This window comes from Cebus imitator, unplaced genomic scaffold, assembly GCF_001604975.1.
Source record: "Cebus imitator isolate Cc_AM_T3 unplaced genomic scaffold, Cebus_imitator-1.0 Scaffold70, whole genome shotgun sequence".
In the NCBI taxonomy this organism is placed as follows: Eukaryota; Metazoa; Chordata; class Mammalia; order Primates; family Cebidae; genus Cebus; species Cebus imitator.
In genome coordinates, this window is record NW_016107385.1 from 6,311,220 (window position 1) to 6,329,865 (window position 18,646).

General features: G+C 45.0%; 1 protein-coding gene across 5 annotated transcripts in view; it reads left to right on the forward strand.

The window, feature by feature from the left end:
* SLC35F4 (solute carrier family 35 member F4) overlaps positions 1-18,646 on the forward strand; it is a 437,612-nt gene that overhangs the window by 388,755 nt on the left and 30,211 nt on the right. For 4 of the 5 annotated variants that reach the window (XM_037739463.1, XM_037739464.1, XM_017531056.2 and 1 more), the window contains exon 2: positions 7,597-7,782. In XM_037739463.1, coding sequence (XP_037595391.1) covers positions 7,597-7,782 — 186 coding nt within the window. Of the gene's footprint in view, positions 1-4,606; positions 5,024-7,596; positions 7,783-18,646 lie in introns of those variants that run through there. The other variant, XM_037739465.1, reaches the window with a different exon arrangement.

An 18,646-nucleotide genomic window follows, 5' to 3' on the forward strand; every position in this document is an offset into this window, starting at 1 on the left:
TGATATCCTTTCTTCTGCTTGGCCAATTTGGCTATTGAAATTTGTGTATGCTTCACAAAGTTCTTGTGTTGTGTTTTTCACCTCAATCAATTCATTTATATTCCTCTCTAAGCTGTTTATTCTCATTAGCATTTCATCGAACCTTTTTTCAATGTTCTTAGTTTCTTCGCATTGGGTTAGAACATGATCTTTTAGCTCAGAGAAGTTTGTTGTTACCCGCCTCCTGAAGTTTGTTTCTGTCAATTCATCAGACTCATTCTCCATCTAGCCTTGTTCCCTTGCAGGAGGAGAGGCATTCTGGTTTTGGGTATTTTCATCCTTTTTGCACTGGTTTCTTCCCATCTTTGTAGATTTATCTACCTTTGGTCTTTGTGGTTAGGGACTTTCAGATGGGGTCTCTGAGTGGACATCCTTTTTATTGCTGATGAAGTTATTTCTGTTTCTTAGTTTTCCTTCTAACAGTCAGGTCCCCCTGCTGTAGGACTGACGGAGGTCCACTCCAGACCCTGCTTGCTTGGGGATCACCTGCAGTGGCTGCAGAACAGTAAGGGTTGCTGCCAGTTTCTTCTTCTGTTATCTTTGTCCCAGAAGGATACCTGCCAGATGTCAGCCTGAGCTCTCCTTTATGAGGTGTCTCTTTGGTTATATGGGGGTCAGGTAGCTGCTTGAGGAGATAGTCTGTCCCTTACAGGAGCTCAAGTGCTGAGCTGTGAGCTCCGTTGTTCTGTTCAGAACTGCTGGGCAGGTATGTTTAAGTCTGCTGTAGTGGAACTCATAAGCACCTTTTTTTCCCAGGTGATCTGTCCTGGGAAGGTGGGGTTTTATTTATAAGTTCCTGTCATTCTGCTGCCTTTTTTCAGAGATGCCCTGCCCAGTGAGGAAGTTGCCTAGTCACAGTCTGCCAGCAGAGGCATTGCTGAGCTGCTGTGGGCTCTGCCTAGCTGCTGTGTGAACTACCTTGTAGTTGTGTGTATAGGGGTATAGTTAGAACTGCCTCGGTTATGGCGGTCTGCCTCAGTAATGGTGGACTGCCTCTGTAGTGGTGGACTGCCTCAGTAAATGGTAGACTGCCTCAGTAGTGGCGGACTGCCTCAGTATGGTGGACTGCCTCGGTAATGGCAGATGCCCTTCCCCCCACAGAGTTGGACCATACCAGGTCCAGCTGTGCTGGCTGTGAAACTCTCAGTGCAGGGTGTTTCAGATTGCTGGTCTTTGTGGGGGTGGGACCAGCTGAGCCAGATCACCTGGCTGCCTGTTTCAGCCCCCTTTTTTTCAGTTGAATGGGGGACTCTGCCTCCCAGGCATTCCAGTCACCAGTTGAAAAGGTGCCTGGATTTGCATGAGTTTTTATGTGGAGACCTGCTGCGTCAGCTGAAACAGCCACGCTGGAGACTCATAGCACTTTTCTGCCTGGGAATCTTCTGGTCTGTGGGCAGTAAAAATTCATTTGGAAATAGAGTGATCACTCACCCTCTGCATTTTCACTGGGAACTGCAATTCAGAGCTGTTCCTATTCAGCCATTTTCCAGTTAATGCTAGTTTTATGGCCAATATATAATTTACATCAGCTTGTTTGAAAGAACTATCAAAGAATCGTAAGGCTATTAGAGGGTTAGGAGATCATATGATCTAATCCCTGACTTTGTGATCACAGCATTGTTGCAGAAACAGAATACTGGATGCCTTTTCTTTACTCCTCCAGATCCTCTTTCCGCTTTTTCCCACTCAACTATCTCTCTCTAGGGGGCTGAACCTGTAAAGACAGAGGCTGTCTTATCTCCTGGCTTTGGTTTATTAACCTACAGGAAGTTCCTTTGGGATATCAAAGGAAGGGAGTATTCCCAATGCCCCCCAACTAGGTACCTGCCCTAATTTAGGGTCATAACCCAAGTTAAGCAGTCCTCTCCTTCCAGATTCTTTTTTTTTTGAGACAGAGTCTTGCTCTGTCACCCAGGCTAGAGTGCAATGGCATGATCTCAGCTCATTGCAATCTCTGCCTCCTGCATTCAAGAGATTCTCCTGCCTCAGCACCAGAATTTTTGTATTTTCAGTAGAGATGGGGTTTCACAGGCTGGTCTCAAACTCCTGACTGCAGGTGATCCGCCCACCTCAGCCTCTCAAAGTGCTGGATTACAGAAGTGAGCCACCATGCCTGGCCCCAGATTCCTCTAATCACTCTGTCCCCTTATCCCTTCAGGCCTAGACTTAGTAAGAGCTGTAGTTAAACCTGAATATGGCCCTACTCTCTGTGATTTCTGAGTGTTTCACAAACTTCAACTTCCTATTGGACTCAACTGGAAGGCTCCTTAAATTATAGGTTACCCCACTGCAGAATTTCTGACTCAGTGGGCCTCATATTTGTGCTGAGAATTTGCATTTCTAACAAGTTGCCAAGTGATGCTAAGGTGGGAGGCTCAGAGAGCCACTGCCCTATGGCCCTATACCTTGACCACCTTTTCTAAAATTGTCCTGTTTTGAGTTTGCCATCTCTTCCTTCTGAAACCCTAACTATATAAATGGCTATAAAAATGAGTTGAAAATAGACAAAGTTGTCTTATGGTTCAATATAATTTGCAGGTACATGTTCGAAAAATCTTCCAGTTGAAGAAGAGAAAGCTCTGGCAATTTAGGAAATCATTTTGTCTAATCCTTTAATTTCAGCAAGGAAAGGGTGTGGACAAAAAGAGGTCAAGCAATTTACCTGAGGGGACATAGCCAGTGGTATCTTGCTTTTCAGGGCAGCCTTTTTAGGATACATATTATGCTGCCTCTTGTCATAGAGCAACTACCCCTTCTACACACAAACCCATGCACTCATGCACGCGTGCACGCGCACACACACACACACACACACGCCCATTTCCTAGATCATGGCAATTGCTTCTGTGTATTCACGATTTCTGCTTTTAGGCACCAGATCTACATAATGGTGTTTACTTCATAATTTGGGGCAAATAGGGATAAGGTCTCTGGCTCAGCTTCAGTATAGTACTTAGTGAAGCCAGGTGTTTTGTTGATCTTTTGTGCCCATAGGAGAAAAAAGTCAATGGTAGGGCCTTTGTTTGAATGATAGCTGGGACTTTGATCTATCTGTATCTTCCAAGTCATCCTGCACTGTTCACATGGAGACATTTGACACTTTGCTCTTGAGCCCCAGTTCTTTCCAAAGAAAGACCTTTTCCTGGCTAACCTTTATCAGCTTGGCTTTTCAGGTTGTTACCTGAGAACTTCACATCTTATACTCAATCTGTTTCAGCAGTTGTTTTACTCAGTGGCTGTCATTCTTTTCCCTTTCTGCTTTGAAGTTCCTAAACACTACAGGCACCTTATTCCCAGGTGCACTCCTCCTTTCCTGGGAGCTGCAGCCCATTTCCTCTTCTAGTCACAGAAATTAGACAAGCCATCCGTATAATATTCAAGTCCCTTTCCTGGATTTTTGACTCTATGCAACTAGATTTCTCTCAGAAGGCTAAAGCTGTGAGATTGAAAGTGTGTGAGCTTCTTACAACCAAATTTTCTGCAGAGAAAGACAAGCAGAAGCCAACTGAGAAGAAATGAGGCTGGCACTCAGCAGCGAGAGATGGAGAAAATGAGACTGACTGACTGCACCAGGGCTCTGCTTCCAGGTGTTCCTGAGGTTTAGAGACACTCTAGCCTTCTTGTCCCTTTAGGTTGCTGAGCTCCTAAAAACTCCCCTTTTAGCTTTAAACCAAGTTAGTTTGGATTCCTATTATATGAAGTCAAATATTCTAATTAATAAATGACCCCTAATAGTCATTTTTGTTTACCATGTCTCCCCAGGTTTAGACAACCTGGTTTCTTAATCACTGTATACTTCCTGAATCTCAATTAGACCATTCCTTTTCAAGTAACAGGTGAGGGTGAAAGAATGGGATTTCCAGTACTCTTGTGTACTGAGATTTCAGCATCTTATATAGCTGATTGTTTTAATATTAAGCTTCACAGTGTGCATCTTATGCCTCTGTTTGCTTCTATGCTTGCCTCTGACTGTATTGCCTATTCCCCAGCTGAAAACTCTGCATGATTAAATCCTGTTCATCCTTCAAAGACACCTTTGATGTAACCTCCCATAGAGCCTTTCCTGCTCCAGGCTTCTCAATGAATCCCTCACTCCCTTTCTTCCTGCTCCCCAGGCTGCATCAAATTGTGGCTAATTGGTTACATGTCTGCATCATACTAAATTGAGAGTTTCATGAAGGTACAAACTATGTATTCTTCATTTATCTAAATCTGCTCCTGTCACAATAGCTGCCGCATAATAGGTGCTTAATAACTACTTGTTGAATCAAATGGAATTTGGGCAGATGAAGAAATCATATTCCCTTTCTGGGCCAAATAAGAAAAATGGTCCAAGATGGTCCCACTCCTATGGCTTAGGTAAGATGTCTTTAAGAAGGATAGGGAATCATCTGGTGTGACTAATGAGATAGCACCCACACATCACTCCTAATACATTTTGTTCACGATACTTAGTAAAGTCCAAATGCTGTTTACTAACTGAATTTGCAATCTCTGGTTCCGCTCAGGCACTCATTGTTGCATACAAAACAGAAAATAGATATGATTTATTTATGATCCTTGACTACATCCCAGGTGACGTTCTAAATGTTTACATTTTTCAGGGTTGGCTTTAGAGTCACTAAATGGTACAAGACCATAGAGGATGGGACAGTGTTTTCACTTCCAGGATCAAAGATAATTGTTTCATGGCCCAAGCCCTGAATATGTCTCCAGGTCTGACTCTGAAGCTTAAAGTTTGCATTGTTTAAGGCAGTGATTAAAATGACTCCTCTGGATGAACTACTCTTGGATCTCTTCCACAAACTGACCAGTGGGAGGCAGTTGGCAGCAGGCAATGGGCTTTGCAGTATATCACATAAGGAACAGGAGGTATGGAAGCCAGGTCATAATATTTTAGTGAAAATGAGAAAGGAAGATAAATCACTTGTGTGGCTTATAAATTCAATGCTTGCTAGCTACACACAAATTACCAACTTTTTAGGTAACCCTGGCCACTATTTTATCTCAATCCTATCTCAACTTGCTATCCAACCTTATTTGAGTCTTTCTCCTTCTCACCTGTAATTGCCAAGGGATTGGGAATGGAATATTGGGAAAATGAAACCCAGTATTACCTTGAGAAAAGAAGAGAAGGCATATCTTTTATAAAAATAAAAAGATAAATTTTAAAAGACTCTTGGAGTATCTGAGCATCAGCCATTCTTGAAGAACATGAATAATTGAGAGTTCACTGAATTTCAGACAGTCTGTTTCTATTGAACTTGAACTGTCCAGTTGGAAGCATAGTTGTACAAGGCACAATAAATATTCTGTATATAAAATAAATAAGAACACTGGATATTTTTGACACTTTTATAACAATAGTAACATAGCATTAAGTATAGCAGTTAGTATATAATGCTTCTATTAACTTTTTGAGTAACTGTAATTTTTTAATTTTTAGATCCAACATTAAATAGTAAATTTTATTTTATTTTTATGGGTGCATAGTAGGTATATATCTTAATGGGGTACATGAGATATTTTTATACAGACATACAATATGTAACAATCACATCAGGGTAAATGGGTCATCTATCACCTCAAGCACTTATCGTTTGTGTTATAAACATTCCAATTATAATCTTAGTTATTTTACAATCTACAATCAATTATTGTTGACTGTAGTCACCCTCTTGTGCTTTTAAATATTAGATCTTATTCTATTTTTGTACTCATTAACTGTCCACACTCCCTCCACCCTCAAGGCACTATCCATCCTAGGCTCTGGCAACTATTATTCCAAAGAAATAGAATAGAAATAGAAATCCTTGGGAAAATGATTAATTTCAGGAGTGGGACAGGGAAACTGTAAGATGAACCCAGGGCATCTTGTAGTGCCAGAAATTAAGGAAGAGCCCAAACACAAAAGAATGGGAACAAGTCAAAAGTACTCAGAAGCCAATCTGAAAGAGCTTGCTATGGCCAAAGCTGGAGTATTTGAGCAAAATAATAAACAATGCAAGTTTGATCATAACCCAAAGTATGAAATAAATATTCATGAGCCTATACTAATATAAATAAATTGAGACTAAACCAAGGAGGAAAAGAGACAAATTATCATTACAGAAGAGCTCCAAATAATATATGTAGACCTCCCCCCAACTCTAGGAAGCGAAGCTTAGCACCTCACCCCTTCCCCACCCTAGAGTGTGGGCTGGACTGTGGCTAGTGAAGAAGACAGCATGAAAAGGGAAAAAAAGACAGTGGAGAGACCTGGCCAACTTGAACTTGGCCAGGTGATTACAATTAACATCAATAACAAGTCTTGTTGGTAGCCTGTAATGGCAGATATTACATGATGAGGAGGATATTTTGCCTCTGTGGTATTCCTTCTGAAAATCTATGAACCCAATATAACCATAAGATAAAATATCTGGCAAATTCAAATTGACAGACTACAAAATACTTCAACAGCTCTCTTTAGAACTGTCAAGATCATGATAAACAAGACTGAACAACTATCTCAGACCATAGATGGATAAAAGGACATGATGCTTAAATGTAATGTGTACCATGAATAGGGTTCTAGAAAAAAACACTTTAGTGATAAAACTAGTGAAATCCAAAGGAAGTTTGGAATTTGACTAATAGTGATGTACCAATGTTAATCTCTTAATGTTGATGGACGCATCATTTGGATAGGATAATTGGGGCTGATGGGTGGGAAGTGGCAGGATGGGCCCTTCTGAGCACAGCACCCTATGTGACTATACTCGCTGTAGACCCATGAAGTTGATCCCGGGTTGGAGATTCTTGGATGATTAATCAGAATTAGGAGGGGTCTTTGGCCTATGGATTTTCATCTATAACACCAAATAGAGGCTAGCGGTGACTGAAGACACAATGAAATTAAATTTTAGTGATCAATCCTATGGAAAGTGTAATGGTCAGTTTGTTGGAAATACTATTGGCAGTTTTACCAGTCAGGAAATTGACAGCCTTAGGAAGAAAAGGGTAGAGTGGAAAATAACAGAACACTGTGCTTTCCTTGCCTTAAACTATTTGACTATGTTAAGCATTAATTCTAAATGCAAGTACCAATCCAAACACCATCTTCCAGCATTCATTTCTAGCTAACAGATTTACCTAAAAGAGTCTTGATCTTATAGGCACAGACCTTGCTATAGCATTTTTTTTATGAGCCCTTTTTATAGAGTTTGAAATAAGCTCATTAGGACTGTGATTGTTGCTACCATATATTTTACTGCTCAGGCCTTTAAAATCTACTTCTGCCAGCCTTACCAACATGGCAAAACCCTGTTTCTACATGAAATACAAAAATTAGCTGGTGTGGCGGCATACACCTTTAATTCCAGTTATTTGGGAGGTTGAGGCAGGAGAATCACTTGAACCCAGGAGGCAGAGGCTGCAGTGAGCCAAGATCACACCACTGCACTCCAACCTGAGCGACAGAGTGAGACCCTGTTTCCAAACAATAATTAAATAAATAAAATCTACTTCCATTTTTTTCTTCAGGCAGTTTTTAACCTGGTGTGAACTCTGTCTTTCCAGGTACCTCCAGATCATCAGTCACTCGATGTAAACCAGGAGCCAACTGCCCCAGTTCACACAGTGGCATCAGTAGACAACTGTCCCCACTATCTGTCACCGAAGATTCCTCTGCTCCTATTCTTGAACTTCAGAACCGAGGATCCTCAGGAGTTTGTGGACACAGAGTTGAGAGACAAAACAGATCAGGTATGTGGATGACTTCCTCTTAAATAATGGTACATCCTGGTAAGCTTCTAAAGAGCCATGAAAGATCTCACCATTGTCACAGAATGTTACATGGACTCTTATGAGTGCATATGGAGAAGCTTTATCAAGCCAGAGGATAAGGAAGAAGGGAAATGTATAGTTACAATCTATTAGTGATGTACAGCATGGCAGAGAAACAATACCAAAACCTGTTATAGGTAGGTAGGCGGGATTTCTGGTGAGCAGGCTGGATGAGGCAATGCGCCATTGGGCAGATTTTGGTGGGGCTTCTTTTAAATTTTGGCAGGGCTTTCCAATGGCTGGCTAGGTGCCGAGTGCAGAGGTGGGTGTGGTGAAGCTAGATGCTGAGTGGTGATGTAATTTTCAGGCGGGGAGAGGGATGGGCATGTCCAAGCTCCCTGCGAGGCAACCAGCCTTACATTCTGACCCTTTTGATGATATAGGACGCTGCTTCTTTCTGGCTACTTCCTGCTGAATACGGCAGAGTGAGGTGGAGGGGTCAGTTGGCTGGTGCCTTGATTGGGAGTCAGATATAGGGTTGAAGTATTATCTGGTTTATGGCCACCCTGGAAATTTCTCTCATGCAGGCCTGTAAAAACTTGAGGAAAAAAGGGGCTAGTATTAGTAGAAGACACATAACGATAACAGGGGTGATAATGGGAGCTAGCTAAGTAAGCATGGGGGATTGCCACTAGTTGAGAGATAAGGCTGGTGCACTTTGCTTCTTGCGGAGGTTCTCTTGGAGGCGATAAAGAGTGTTGACATTTTCTTCTACAAGGCTTGTTTTGTTGACGTAATAGCAGCACTGCTTCTGGAGAAACAGACAGGTACTTCCTTTTTCTGCCATTAGTAAGTCTAGGACCCATTTGGTTTTGGAGAGTCACCTGAGCCAGCGACGTGATTTGTCACTGGAGGGAGGCTAAAGAGGTGGCTGACGCTTTAATAGCCACACGGAGCTTGTCTTCCAGTTGAGTGGCTGAAGTGACACTGTAGCCTATGGCACCACTCCCTATTCCAGCTGCTACTAGAGAGGATGCTAAAGAGAGGCCAACTACTATTGGGAGGAAGACTGCTTGTTTAGGGGACGGTGTGATGAGGGATAGGAACTCAGCTTGTCCATACACTTCTAACTGCGGGACTAGATGGGCACACAGGGGAAAGAGAGGGATGCATTAATAACTTTGGTTAGGGTTCTATTACACTAAAAGTATCCCCCTGGAGGCGCATAAAGGGAGGATTTTACTTCTACTGTGGTGTTGCACCTGAGGCTGGGTCTGCTGGCTGTCCCATAGCAGAGAGAGAGATTTTGAGAATATACATTGAACAGCGGGATACCCTTTAAGATGGTGTCAGGCCCCACGGGAGATTGTGACAGGTTGAACCCGGTCTGGAGGGGAACTGCAGCTAAGGGGGGTTTGTTAAGGAAGGTGCATAAAAAGCAGTTGGTGAAATTTGTGGCCCCGGTTAAATTTAACATGTTAGCCCATTGCTGTACTAGAGTTAGCCATGAGAAAGGCTGGGGGGCGCTGTTTGAGGGCCTGGGTTGGATTGAGGGGTTAAGTTGGTTAGTTAAAAAAGCCTCATTTTGTAAGATGGAATTCCTTAACGAATTGAGTTGTTTTACTTCTATGGGTACGATCTGCGTATAGGCCCGGAATATTAGCCAGGTACTGCTGGTGCGGCTGTCTGTAAACCTAGTGTATATATTTTACCTGCCGTACACCTTTTCTAGTGGGCGTCCCAGGGATTATTGATAATAAGGGACACTTTACATTGGTTGTTGGCGAGAGTATTCTACTTTTTGGGGTGGTGTCAGTTCTGAAGGTTGTGTGTATAACAAACACAAGAAGTGTACGGGCATCCACCGTAAGTATTGTTTTTCGAATGACAGGAGTCTTTGGTTTGGTCATATAAAAAGCAGAGGCCAAAGTTATTCCAGGAGTTTTTGATAGTATTGGACTTGGATTTTGGGAATTTAAATTTTATGGCTGATTGGCAGTCTGCGGGCTGGCAATCTGCTTGGGCAAGGTATTGGGTTTTAGTGGTGGAGGCTTCTGTCCAGGACTCCTGAAGGTAGAACCGCCAGACATAGTAGGAGTTGGCTTTAAGAGGGGATACCAGAAGGATTGTTAGGAGGAGAATTTGAAGTGTTAGAAGTTGACGGGTAGGGGTTATGGGTGAGGCGGAGGCGAGTGGGGCCCAAGGGTTCAGATTTCCACCGATTATTTTTGGGAGCCAGTTTGAGGCGGGACACATGGTACCAAGGGATGTGGCCAAAAAGTTGTGCAGCAGTCGGGGTGATTAGGATAATGATGTGGGGTCCCGACCACCTGGGCTGCAGAGACCCTGGCTTGAGTTTCCGGAGGAGGACACTGTTATCTGGCTGGAGAGGTATAGTCGAGTGGGAGTCCTCTGGTCCCAGAACCATGGGGAGAGTACGGTCTGCGTGTTCCCCTGAGTAAGTGGTGGAGGAGAGAGAGGTAGGGAAGGTAGGAAGCCAGAGGAGGTGGTTGTACTGGGAGATTCTGAGAAACAAGAAAAGGCCTGCTGTACAGCAACTCAAAGGGGCTGAGACCCGTTGGCCTCCAAGGGGTGGCTTGAACCTGGGCTAGTGCAAGAGGTAGGAGTGTGAGCCAAGAGAGTTTTGCCTCTGTGGTGAGTTTGGCCAAATGATTTTTGAGGATGTCATGAGCCCGTTCAACCTTACCCGACTACTGAGGGTGGTAGGGGATGTGTAGTTTCTAGGAGATGTTGAGAGAGTTGGCGACCAGCTGGACCACCTGAGCTGTAAACACTGGACCTTTGTCTGACTGGATGTTTCTAGGCACGCCAAAACAAGGGATAATTTCCTGAATTAAGAGGGAGGCCACCATGTCTGCGCTTTCCTTGGAGGTAGGAAAGGCATCAATCTATCCAGAAAAGGTATCTACAAAGGTTAGGAGGTAGCGAAGTTTTTTGTGAGTGGGTATATGGGTAAAATCAATCTGCCAGTCTTGGGCTGGCAGGTGGCCACACATTTGGTGGGTAGGAAACTGTGGCCTTAAGCCTCCCTGAGATGAGACTTTAGAGCAGGTAACGCATACTTTGTATACTTGCTCAATCGTCTGTTGCAGACCTGGCAAGAAAAAGAGGTGCTGCATGAAACGGCGCAACGCTTTGGGCCCTATATGTAAGGATTGGTGGATTTTAGCAATAATTTTTGGGGCCTGTTCCCAGGGAAGGGCGATTTTGTTGTTTAGGAAGATCTAACCCTGATTAGACTCGGTTCCCCTTTTTAATATGAGGTTCTGTTTCTCTGATGGCGAGTAAATCGGCAGCATCGCTGTGGTGAGAAACAGGACTGGAAGGGGGGCTAGTTTGGTACTGGTTAAGGATTTTGCTGCCATATCTGCCCTAGCATTTTCCCGGGAAACAGCATCTTGCTGGGCTCAGTGCCTTCAGCAGTGGATGACAGTGACTTCTTTGGGCAGTGATAGGGCCTGTAGGAGATTAGAGATTTGGGTAGTGTTAATTATGGGGGACCCTTTCATAGTAAGGAATCCCCGCTCTCTCCAGAGGGCAGCGTGGCAATGGGTAATAAGAAAAGCATACTTTGAATCAGTATAGATATTCGCTCTCTTTCCCTGTGCTAGGGTGAGAGCTTGGGTTAAGGCAATGAGCTCTGCTTTTTGTGAGGTGGTTCCATTGGGGAGGCGACATGCCTCAAAGGTGGCTAAATCAGTGACTACTGCATAGGCGGCTTTTTGCCACCCCCTGGCTGTCACTATTGAACTCCCATCTACATAAAAGGTAAGGTCTGGGTTAGGTAGGGGGAGGTTAAACAAGACGTCTCAAGGTTTAGTAAGTGCCTCCATTAGTTTAGGACAGGGATGGGCTGGGGAGGGACAATGGGATGGAAGGGGAAACAAAGTGGCTGGGTTGAGTGGAGAAGTGGGATGAAGGCTGACTGTAGGATTTTCAATAAAGAGTAGATGGAATTCCTATAGGCGAGAGGGTCTTAGGTGAGTGAGGGATTTGTGAGAGGGAAGGTTGGTTAGCTGATGGGGAGAAAACACTGAGATGGGCTGGCCTAAGGTAAGTTTTAGGGATTCCTTGATGAGTTCTGTTGCCACCTCCAGGGCTTGCAGGCAAGGCTGCTATCCCCTGACCATGGAGTTGAGTTGTTTTGATAAGTAGGCTACTGGATGATACACAGGGCCTAGGAGTTTGGTTAAGACCCCAACTGCGATCCCCTGTTTTGCATTAGTGAACAAATGGAAGGGGCGGCTGAGATCTGGCAGTTGGAGCTAAGGTGCTGTGGATAAGGCAGTTTGTAGGGTTTTAAAAGCCTGCTTTACTACCCCAGGATAGAATAAGTGTCCCCTGGGTGTGTTTTTAGCAGCTGCATACAGAGGTTTAGCTAGGCAGGCAAAATTAGGCATCTAGTGGTGGAAGAATCCTACCAGCCCTAAAAAGGAAAGAATTTGGTCAGCCGTCTTTGGAGGCTGTAGCGAAAGGAGTGCCTTTTGTGGATTTGTTGTTAGGCTTTTAGTTGTAGGGGTGAGGCGAATGCCTAAGTAGACTACCGAGGTGACTGAAAACTGTGCCTTGGAAGGAGATACCCAGTACCCTTGAGATCCCAGAAAGTTAAGGAGAGTGGTGGTGTGCTGCTGAGACAGGGAGAGGGAGGGGCTACAAAGTAACAGGTCATTCACATACTGAAAAAGGAGACTGGGTTGAAGGGGACAGGAGCTAAGATCAGCTGCTAAGTCTTGTCCAAAAATACTGTGGCTGTCTCTGAATCCCTGGGCAGGACCGTCCAGGTAAGCTGTTGCGACAGGTTGGTGTCTGGATCAGTCCAGGTGAAGGCAAAGAGAAAGTAAGACTCAGGGTGTAGGGGAATGGTAAAGAAGGCATCCTTGAGGTCAAGAACTGTAAAATGGGAGGTAGTGGAGGGAATGCTGGATAATAGGGTGTATGGGTTGGGGACTACAGGGTGGAGGGGTACCACTGCCTCATTGATAAGGCATAGGTCCTGAACTAGGCAGTAGTTGCCGGTCGGCCTTTGGACCAGTAAGATAGGAGTATTGCAAGGTGAACTGGTGGGGATAAGGAGTCCCTGGGCCAGAAGCCGGGTGATGATAGGCTTTAGGCCCTGGCGGTGGGTTTTTGAGATGGGAAACTGAGGATGTGAGGGAAAGTGGGTAGAGTTTTTGAGAAGTATTTTAACTGTTGTGTGATGTCTGGCCACCACAGGCTTGGAGGTATCCTATATCGAGGAATTAACTTCATTAGGAGGGATAGGGGGTTGAGGTGAGGGGTCAAGACAGGGTGTGATACCGGTTAGGAATAGCACTAGAAGGTGGGCAGAGGATGGGCTTGAATGTAGGTGGCCAGTGAATTGGAGGGTGGCTCCTACAGTCTGGAGAATATCTCGTCTTAAAAGGGGACTGGGCATGAGGGTGTGATTAGAAAGGAGTGGGAGTAGGGATGTCCCTCAAGGACACAGGCTAAGGGATGAGTTTGGTTAGGAGAGGAGGGCTTTCCATCAATCCCCATGACTGAAACCTGGTAAGGTATGCTAGGTCCTGAGTAGGAAGGCAGTACAGAATACGTAGCCCCCGTATCTATTAAAAAAGAAATGGACTTACCCGCTACCTGCAGCATTACTCTGGGCTTGGCGAGGGTAATGAGGGCCCTGAAGTCCGGGCTCCGTCAGTCGTCCAGAAGGCCGAGAAGTTCAAGCGGAGGGACTGCTTCCTGTGGACTGGCCTGCCCTCCACATAGAGGTGTGGGAGGTGAGCCTACAGCCTGGGATGGGCAGTTAACCTTCCAGTATCCAGTCTGTTTGCAGCTTGGGTAGGGTCCAGGAGGTGGACAAGGACGGGGCACTGCTGTGGCCTCAAACAGGGCCCAGGCAGGGCCTTTGAAGAATTTTGGGAGGGTTTTGATGAACTCCCTCTACTGGATGTTCGGTGGGCTGCCGGCCTCAGGGCTGCTACAAGAGCTCGGGTTTGGAGGCCTACCTTTTCCTGTAAACGGGCCTGGCGGGTGGCCTCAGCCTTTTCTTCTCAGCCATTGAAAACTTTAAATGCCGTATTCACTAGGTCCCGTATGGGAGTCTGGCAGCCCTCCTCAGCTTTTTTAAGTTTCCTCCTTATATCAGCTGCCAACTGGGAGATGAAGTGGGCGGCTAGGACTGTAGCTCTCACTAAGGAGGCCGGATCTAGCCGGGTATAGAGGATCATAGCATTAGTTAATTGGTTAAGGAAGGCAGTTGGGTTTTCATCAGGATCCCGAGTTATTTCCCTTGTTATAATTAGCTACTTTTTGAGCTGGGCTTTGCATGCCTGCTAAAAGGTACTGTAGCACTTGGTCTTGGCAGCGGTGGCCATCTTGACCAGTTTATAGTCCCAATTAGGCTCTGCCTCAGGGACCGCCTCTGCGCCTACTGGCTCTGGATTGTTTGTGAGATGTATCTGATCAGCATGAGCTACGGCCACTGTAAGAATGCAGTCACGCTCATTGGGAGTAAGAGTGGAGGACAGGATCACATAGGTATCATGCCAGGTTAGGTTGTACGCTTGGGTGAGGTAATAAAATTCTTTGGTATAAGCCGTAGGATTGGTAGAGAATGACCCTAGTCCTTTTTTAATGGCTGATAGATTGTCCGAGTGCACGTTCGCTTCTCCCTCTCCAATGTCCTGTGCTCCGGCTACTTCATGGAGGGTGCATAGGAGAGGAGTCTCGTTGTTGAGTACAGCACGAGTGGGTGTGAGCACTAACAGGAGAGGCTAAGTTGGGATCGGGAAGAGGAGGAGCAGGAGGGGGTTGAGGTTTCGCATAAGGCGGGGGATCGGCGGGTCGGGAGAATGGAAAGGAGAGTTCTTCGGGTGGGTTGGGGTCAGAAAGGGAGGAATAGGAGGGTGGAGGAGCAGAGGACGATGAGGAAGTTTCCTTGGCCAGTAGAACCTGGGTGGTGGTGCAGGAGGAGCAGAGGGCGGAGTGGGAGTGAAGGTACCAGAAAGCCTGCACGTAGGGGACCTCGGACCATTTACTGTTCTTTTGGCAGAAGTTGTCTAAGTCTGTCAGGACATTGAAGTCAAGTGTGCCCTCTGGAGGCCACTTAGACTGGTTGTCTAGGGGATACTGTGGCCAAGCCATGGTCGAGAGGAAAAGCAGCCTCTTCTTTTTAATGGAAAGACCCAGTTTGGGTAGATTTTGGACTAGGCACCCTAATGGCGATTTAGGGTCTGGGCGGGACTTCTGATTGCCTATGGTTCACCTTCTTGTGGGATAGTTAGGGGTAAGAAAGGAATATGGAAAGGTATTATACCCAACGCAGGCAGAAAAACTATTTTCCCGAGGGGGAATACTCCTTTCCCGGGGGAGGGTGGCTAGAGAACTTACAGGCTGCAACGATTATGATGAGAAAGAAAATAAAAAGAGACAGGGCTAGGGCTATCTGAGACAAAACCACATGTAGGATTGACGGACAAAGGGTGGATGCCCCTCAGATGGGAGACCAGTCTGGTGCCTTCCCGGCCACATCCCCGAAGGGATGTTTCAGGGCATCTTGGCTAAGGTGTACTCGTATAACCCCTGGGCCTGGTCACCTTCAGTTTTCTGAGGTGAATACCATTATGCCTTATGATGTCCCCATGGAACCACGGGCTGAGGCCCACACAAGTCCCGTAGCCATCAAGCCGTGGGACTACATAAACTCACTCACTCCCTTGGGATTAGGGAGAGAAACTGAAAGTATAGTTATTTAATTAATGGAAACTTATGTGCCAAAAGGCTGATTTGAGATAAACATTTTAGTGCCGTAAGCTGGAGGATGTGGTCCTGCTGTTAGGCAGGGCTCAGGTCCACAAACGGGGCTTCTGAATACCTAAAACTCGGCCGCTACTGCAGAGATGTTCAGAAGGCGTCCCAGACTGCACTTCTGAACACCGGAGAATACGAGAGGGTTCAGGAAGGTGGGGACATCTCCCTCAGAATCCTGACCCTGAGAAACCCCTCAGGGGGAGAGAACAAGAGTGTAGGGACATCTCCTCTATGCTCAGGTCCTCGGGACGAGGCCGGGGCCCCAGGCCCATGGTGAGAAATGAGAAGGAGTCCCTGACGTGGCCGCAATTACGAGCAGGGAGTCCACAAGGCAGGCAGTGGGAGAGGCTATGGGCAACAGAAGTCTTACCTTGTGGTGGAGCAGTTCCCTGGTCTGGCTTCAGATGAAGGAGTCAGTTTCCCCCAGGAGGGGTCTTACAACTCCTCCTGGAACAGAAGTCTTACCTTGTAGTGGAGCAGTTCCCTGGTCTGGCTTCAGATGAAGGAGTCAGTTTCCCCCAGGAGGGGTCTTACAACTCCTCCTAGGTTTCGGCACCACTTGTAAGGGTTATTCTCTGTAAGGTTTATTGCTGAGTTTAAAATGAGGAAACTGAGGCCTGCATGAGAACAATTAGATGCTAATTTACTCGGCTCCCGGGTGAGGTTCTATGGTCCAGAGGAAGGGGGCCAGAGAAGTTGAGCCTGACTCCTCTCAGGTGTGGGGTTATAGAGGGAGGGAAGGCGCTCTGATTGGCTGTGGAGAAACAGGACGTGGACGTGGCAAGCTGCTATAGGTAGGTACACGGGATTTCCAGTGAGCAGGCTGGACGGGGCAATGCACTATTGGGCATGTTTTGGCGGGGCTTTCCAACAGCTGGCTAGGTGCCGAGTGCAGAGTATAGTGTTGAATGCAGATCCTGGTGCTGAGTGCAAAGAGAATTTCCAATGGTGAGCTAAGCGCCGAGTGCAGAGTTTAGTGTTAATTACCACTCGGTGACGTAATTTTCAGACGTGGAGAAGGATGGGCATGTCCAAGCAAGGCAACTGGCCTTACATCCATGTTCCTGAGAAAAAGCAAACAATTGTATGCTACAAATGCATTCCTCTACCTCAGAACGTCTATGTGCTTTCATTTATCAATTACCATTACCGAGGGATGACTTGTGGCGTGTGTGTTTTTCTACCTTTACAATTTTAGCCCCTCTACCTGTGTCCATGATCGCCCCACCTACATCTCTTTTGGCCCATTGTTCCTCTCCATTTGTTTCCTCTCTGTTTTCCTATTTGTTCCTTCAGCTTGGCTGGCAATGTATTAATATCTCTTTCATTCTCAAAAATAGTAACAGCAGCAGCAAAAACAACAAAATACACCATCAAAATAAGTTGTTAGTAAAAACGATGACAAAAAGACTCCAGAAATTTGGGGAAAGTGCCTTTAAAAAAAGAAAAAAAATTCAGAGGATTCAGTTAGGGGTCGGGGAAGGGTAAACAGGGGAAGAGAGAAAATGTGAAAGCTTCTTCTAGGGTCCTACTAATTTGAGAATGTATTTTTTTATGAGAAAATACACTTCAAAAACAGTATTTTTAAATTAATGATGTCTCAGGTACTATGTAAACCCCAGGGCTAAATCTAGAAAAAAAAAGAAAAAAGGAATAATAATGACATCTTCTTAAATTTCCAGAAGGTTTTAATTGGCTTTAATAAATTGCAGTATTCCTGTTATCCCAGTTGTTTGCAAAACAAAATGTTCCAGTTAATTAAACACACTGGTTAATAAAGACATGCCCTATCTGTCATACAGAGATTATAAATTTCAAAGACCATACCATTAAAGATCATCTGGAACTTAAGTTACTTTTTCTGAGGTTATTAGGAGCACCTGGGGATATTCCAGTGCACCAAAGAGAAGAAAAGGAGAATAATCTGAATAGAAGCTCACCATGCTTTTGTGGATATTACGGTACTTAATCTCAAAATAAATCCTATGAGATGGCTATTATCACTGACAGATAAAGAAGCTAAGAAAGGAATTTAAAAATAATGTACTCAGTGCTATATAATGGCAGGGCTAGGATTTAAACTCATGTTTCCAAATTCCAGTGGCTTCTGCTATCAATTTGCATGACTTGATAAAGGTATACAGAAATGGACAGAACCCTGGTAAACCAATGTTAGAAGTGGTTAGAAAACAAAAGAGCTCTGGATACCTAGTCTTTCTGTGCTTTGATAGTTGGCAATTCTTCAATTTTACAATCTAGTAACCAAAGAAGCCTGGAAACAATACTATGAAAACAAGTAGGTGACTATTGGTGTCATCAAAAGCACACCCATAGTATAATGGTGATGCATATTCATTCTTCAAAGAAGGTGACAATAAAGGCAGGTATTGCCTCAGAATTTTTGTTGAATTATTCCTCCTTTATAAGGCAGTCCCTGGGAATGATGAGATCTGAAGTGTAGTAAGGTACACCTTTCTCTTAAGCATCACTTTTTAAATTCCATGTGGGACTGCCATTCCTGCCAGGAAACAGCTTTTTTTCCAAACTAGTCTGAAACTGGCAGTGCTTGAATGGAAAGCTAAGGACTGAAAGCCTAGCCATATGAGTATTCAGAATAAAGTTTAGGCCCTGGCGTCACACCGATCGGGTTGGGTTCAACATTGGGCAACCCTTAACACAAGTCTCAGCTTTTTCACCTGTAAAGTGGGAATGATAATGCCTACTTAATAGGTCAGGTTTGTGTTCCTTTCTTGGCCTCTCAACACAAGATTCTCTCATTCTATTCTCTTATTTTTCCCAGTTTTCTTTCTACTCTCTGCAAAAGCCACATGGTCATGGCGGAAATTTACAGAGCTGTTACCAACAGAAGGTGTTGTCTGTAAACAGCCAAAGGAGCTGAGTAACTCACACTTCCAGACTCATCTCAGTCACTGCATCATGGACATTTTTTCTCATCATATGCCCCCAACTCCTCACCAAGCGCTTGTCTGGCCTTGTATCTGTCCGTGTGGCTCTTACCACACTGCATTGAGTG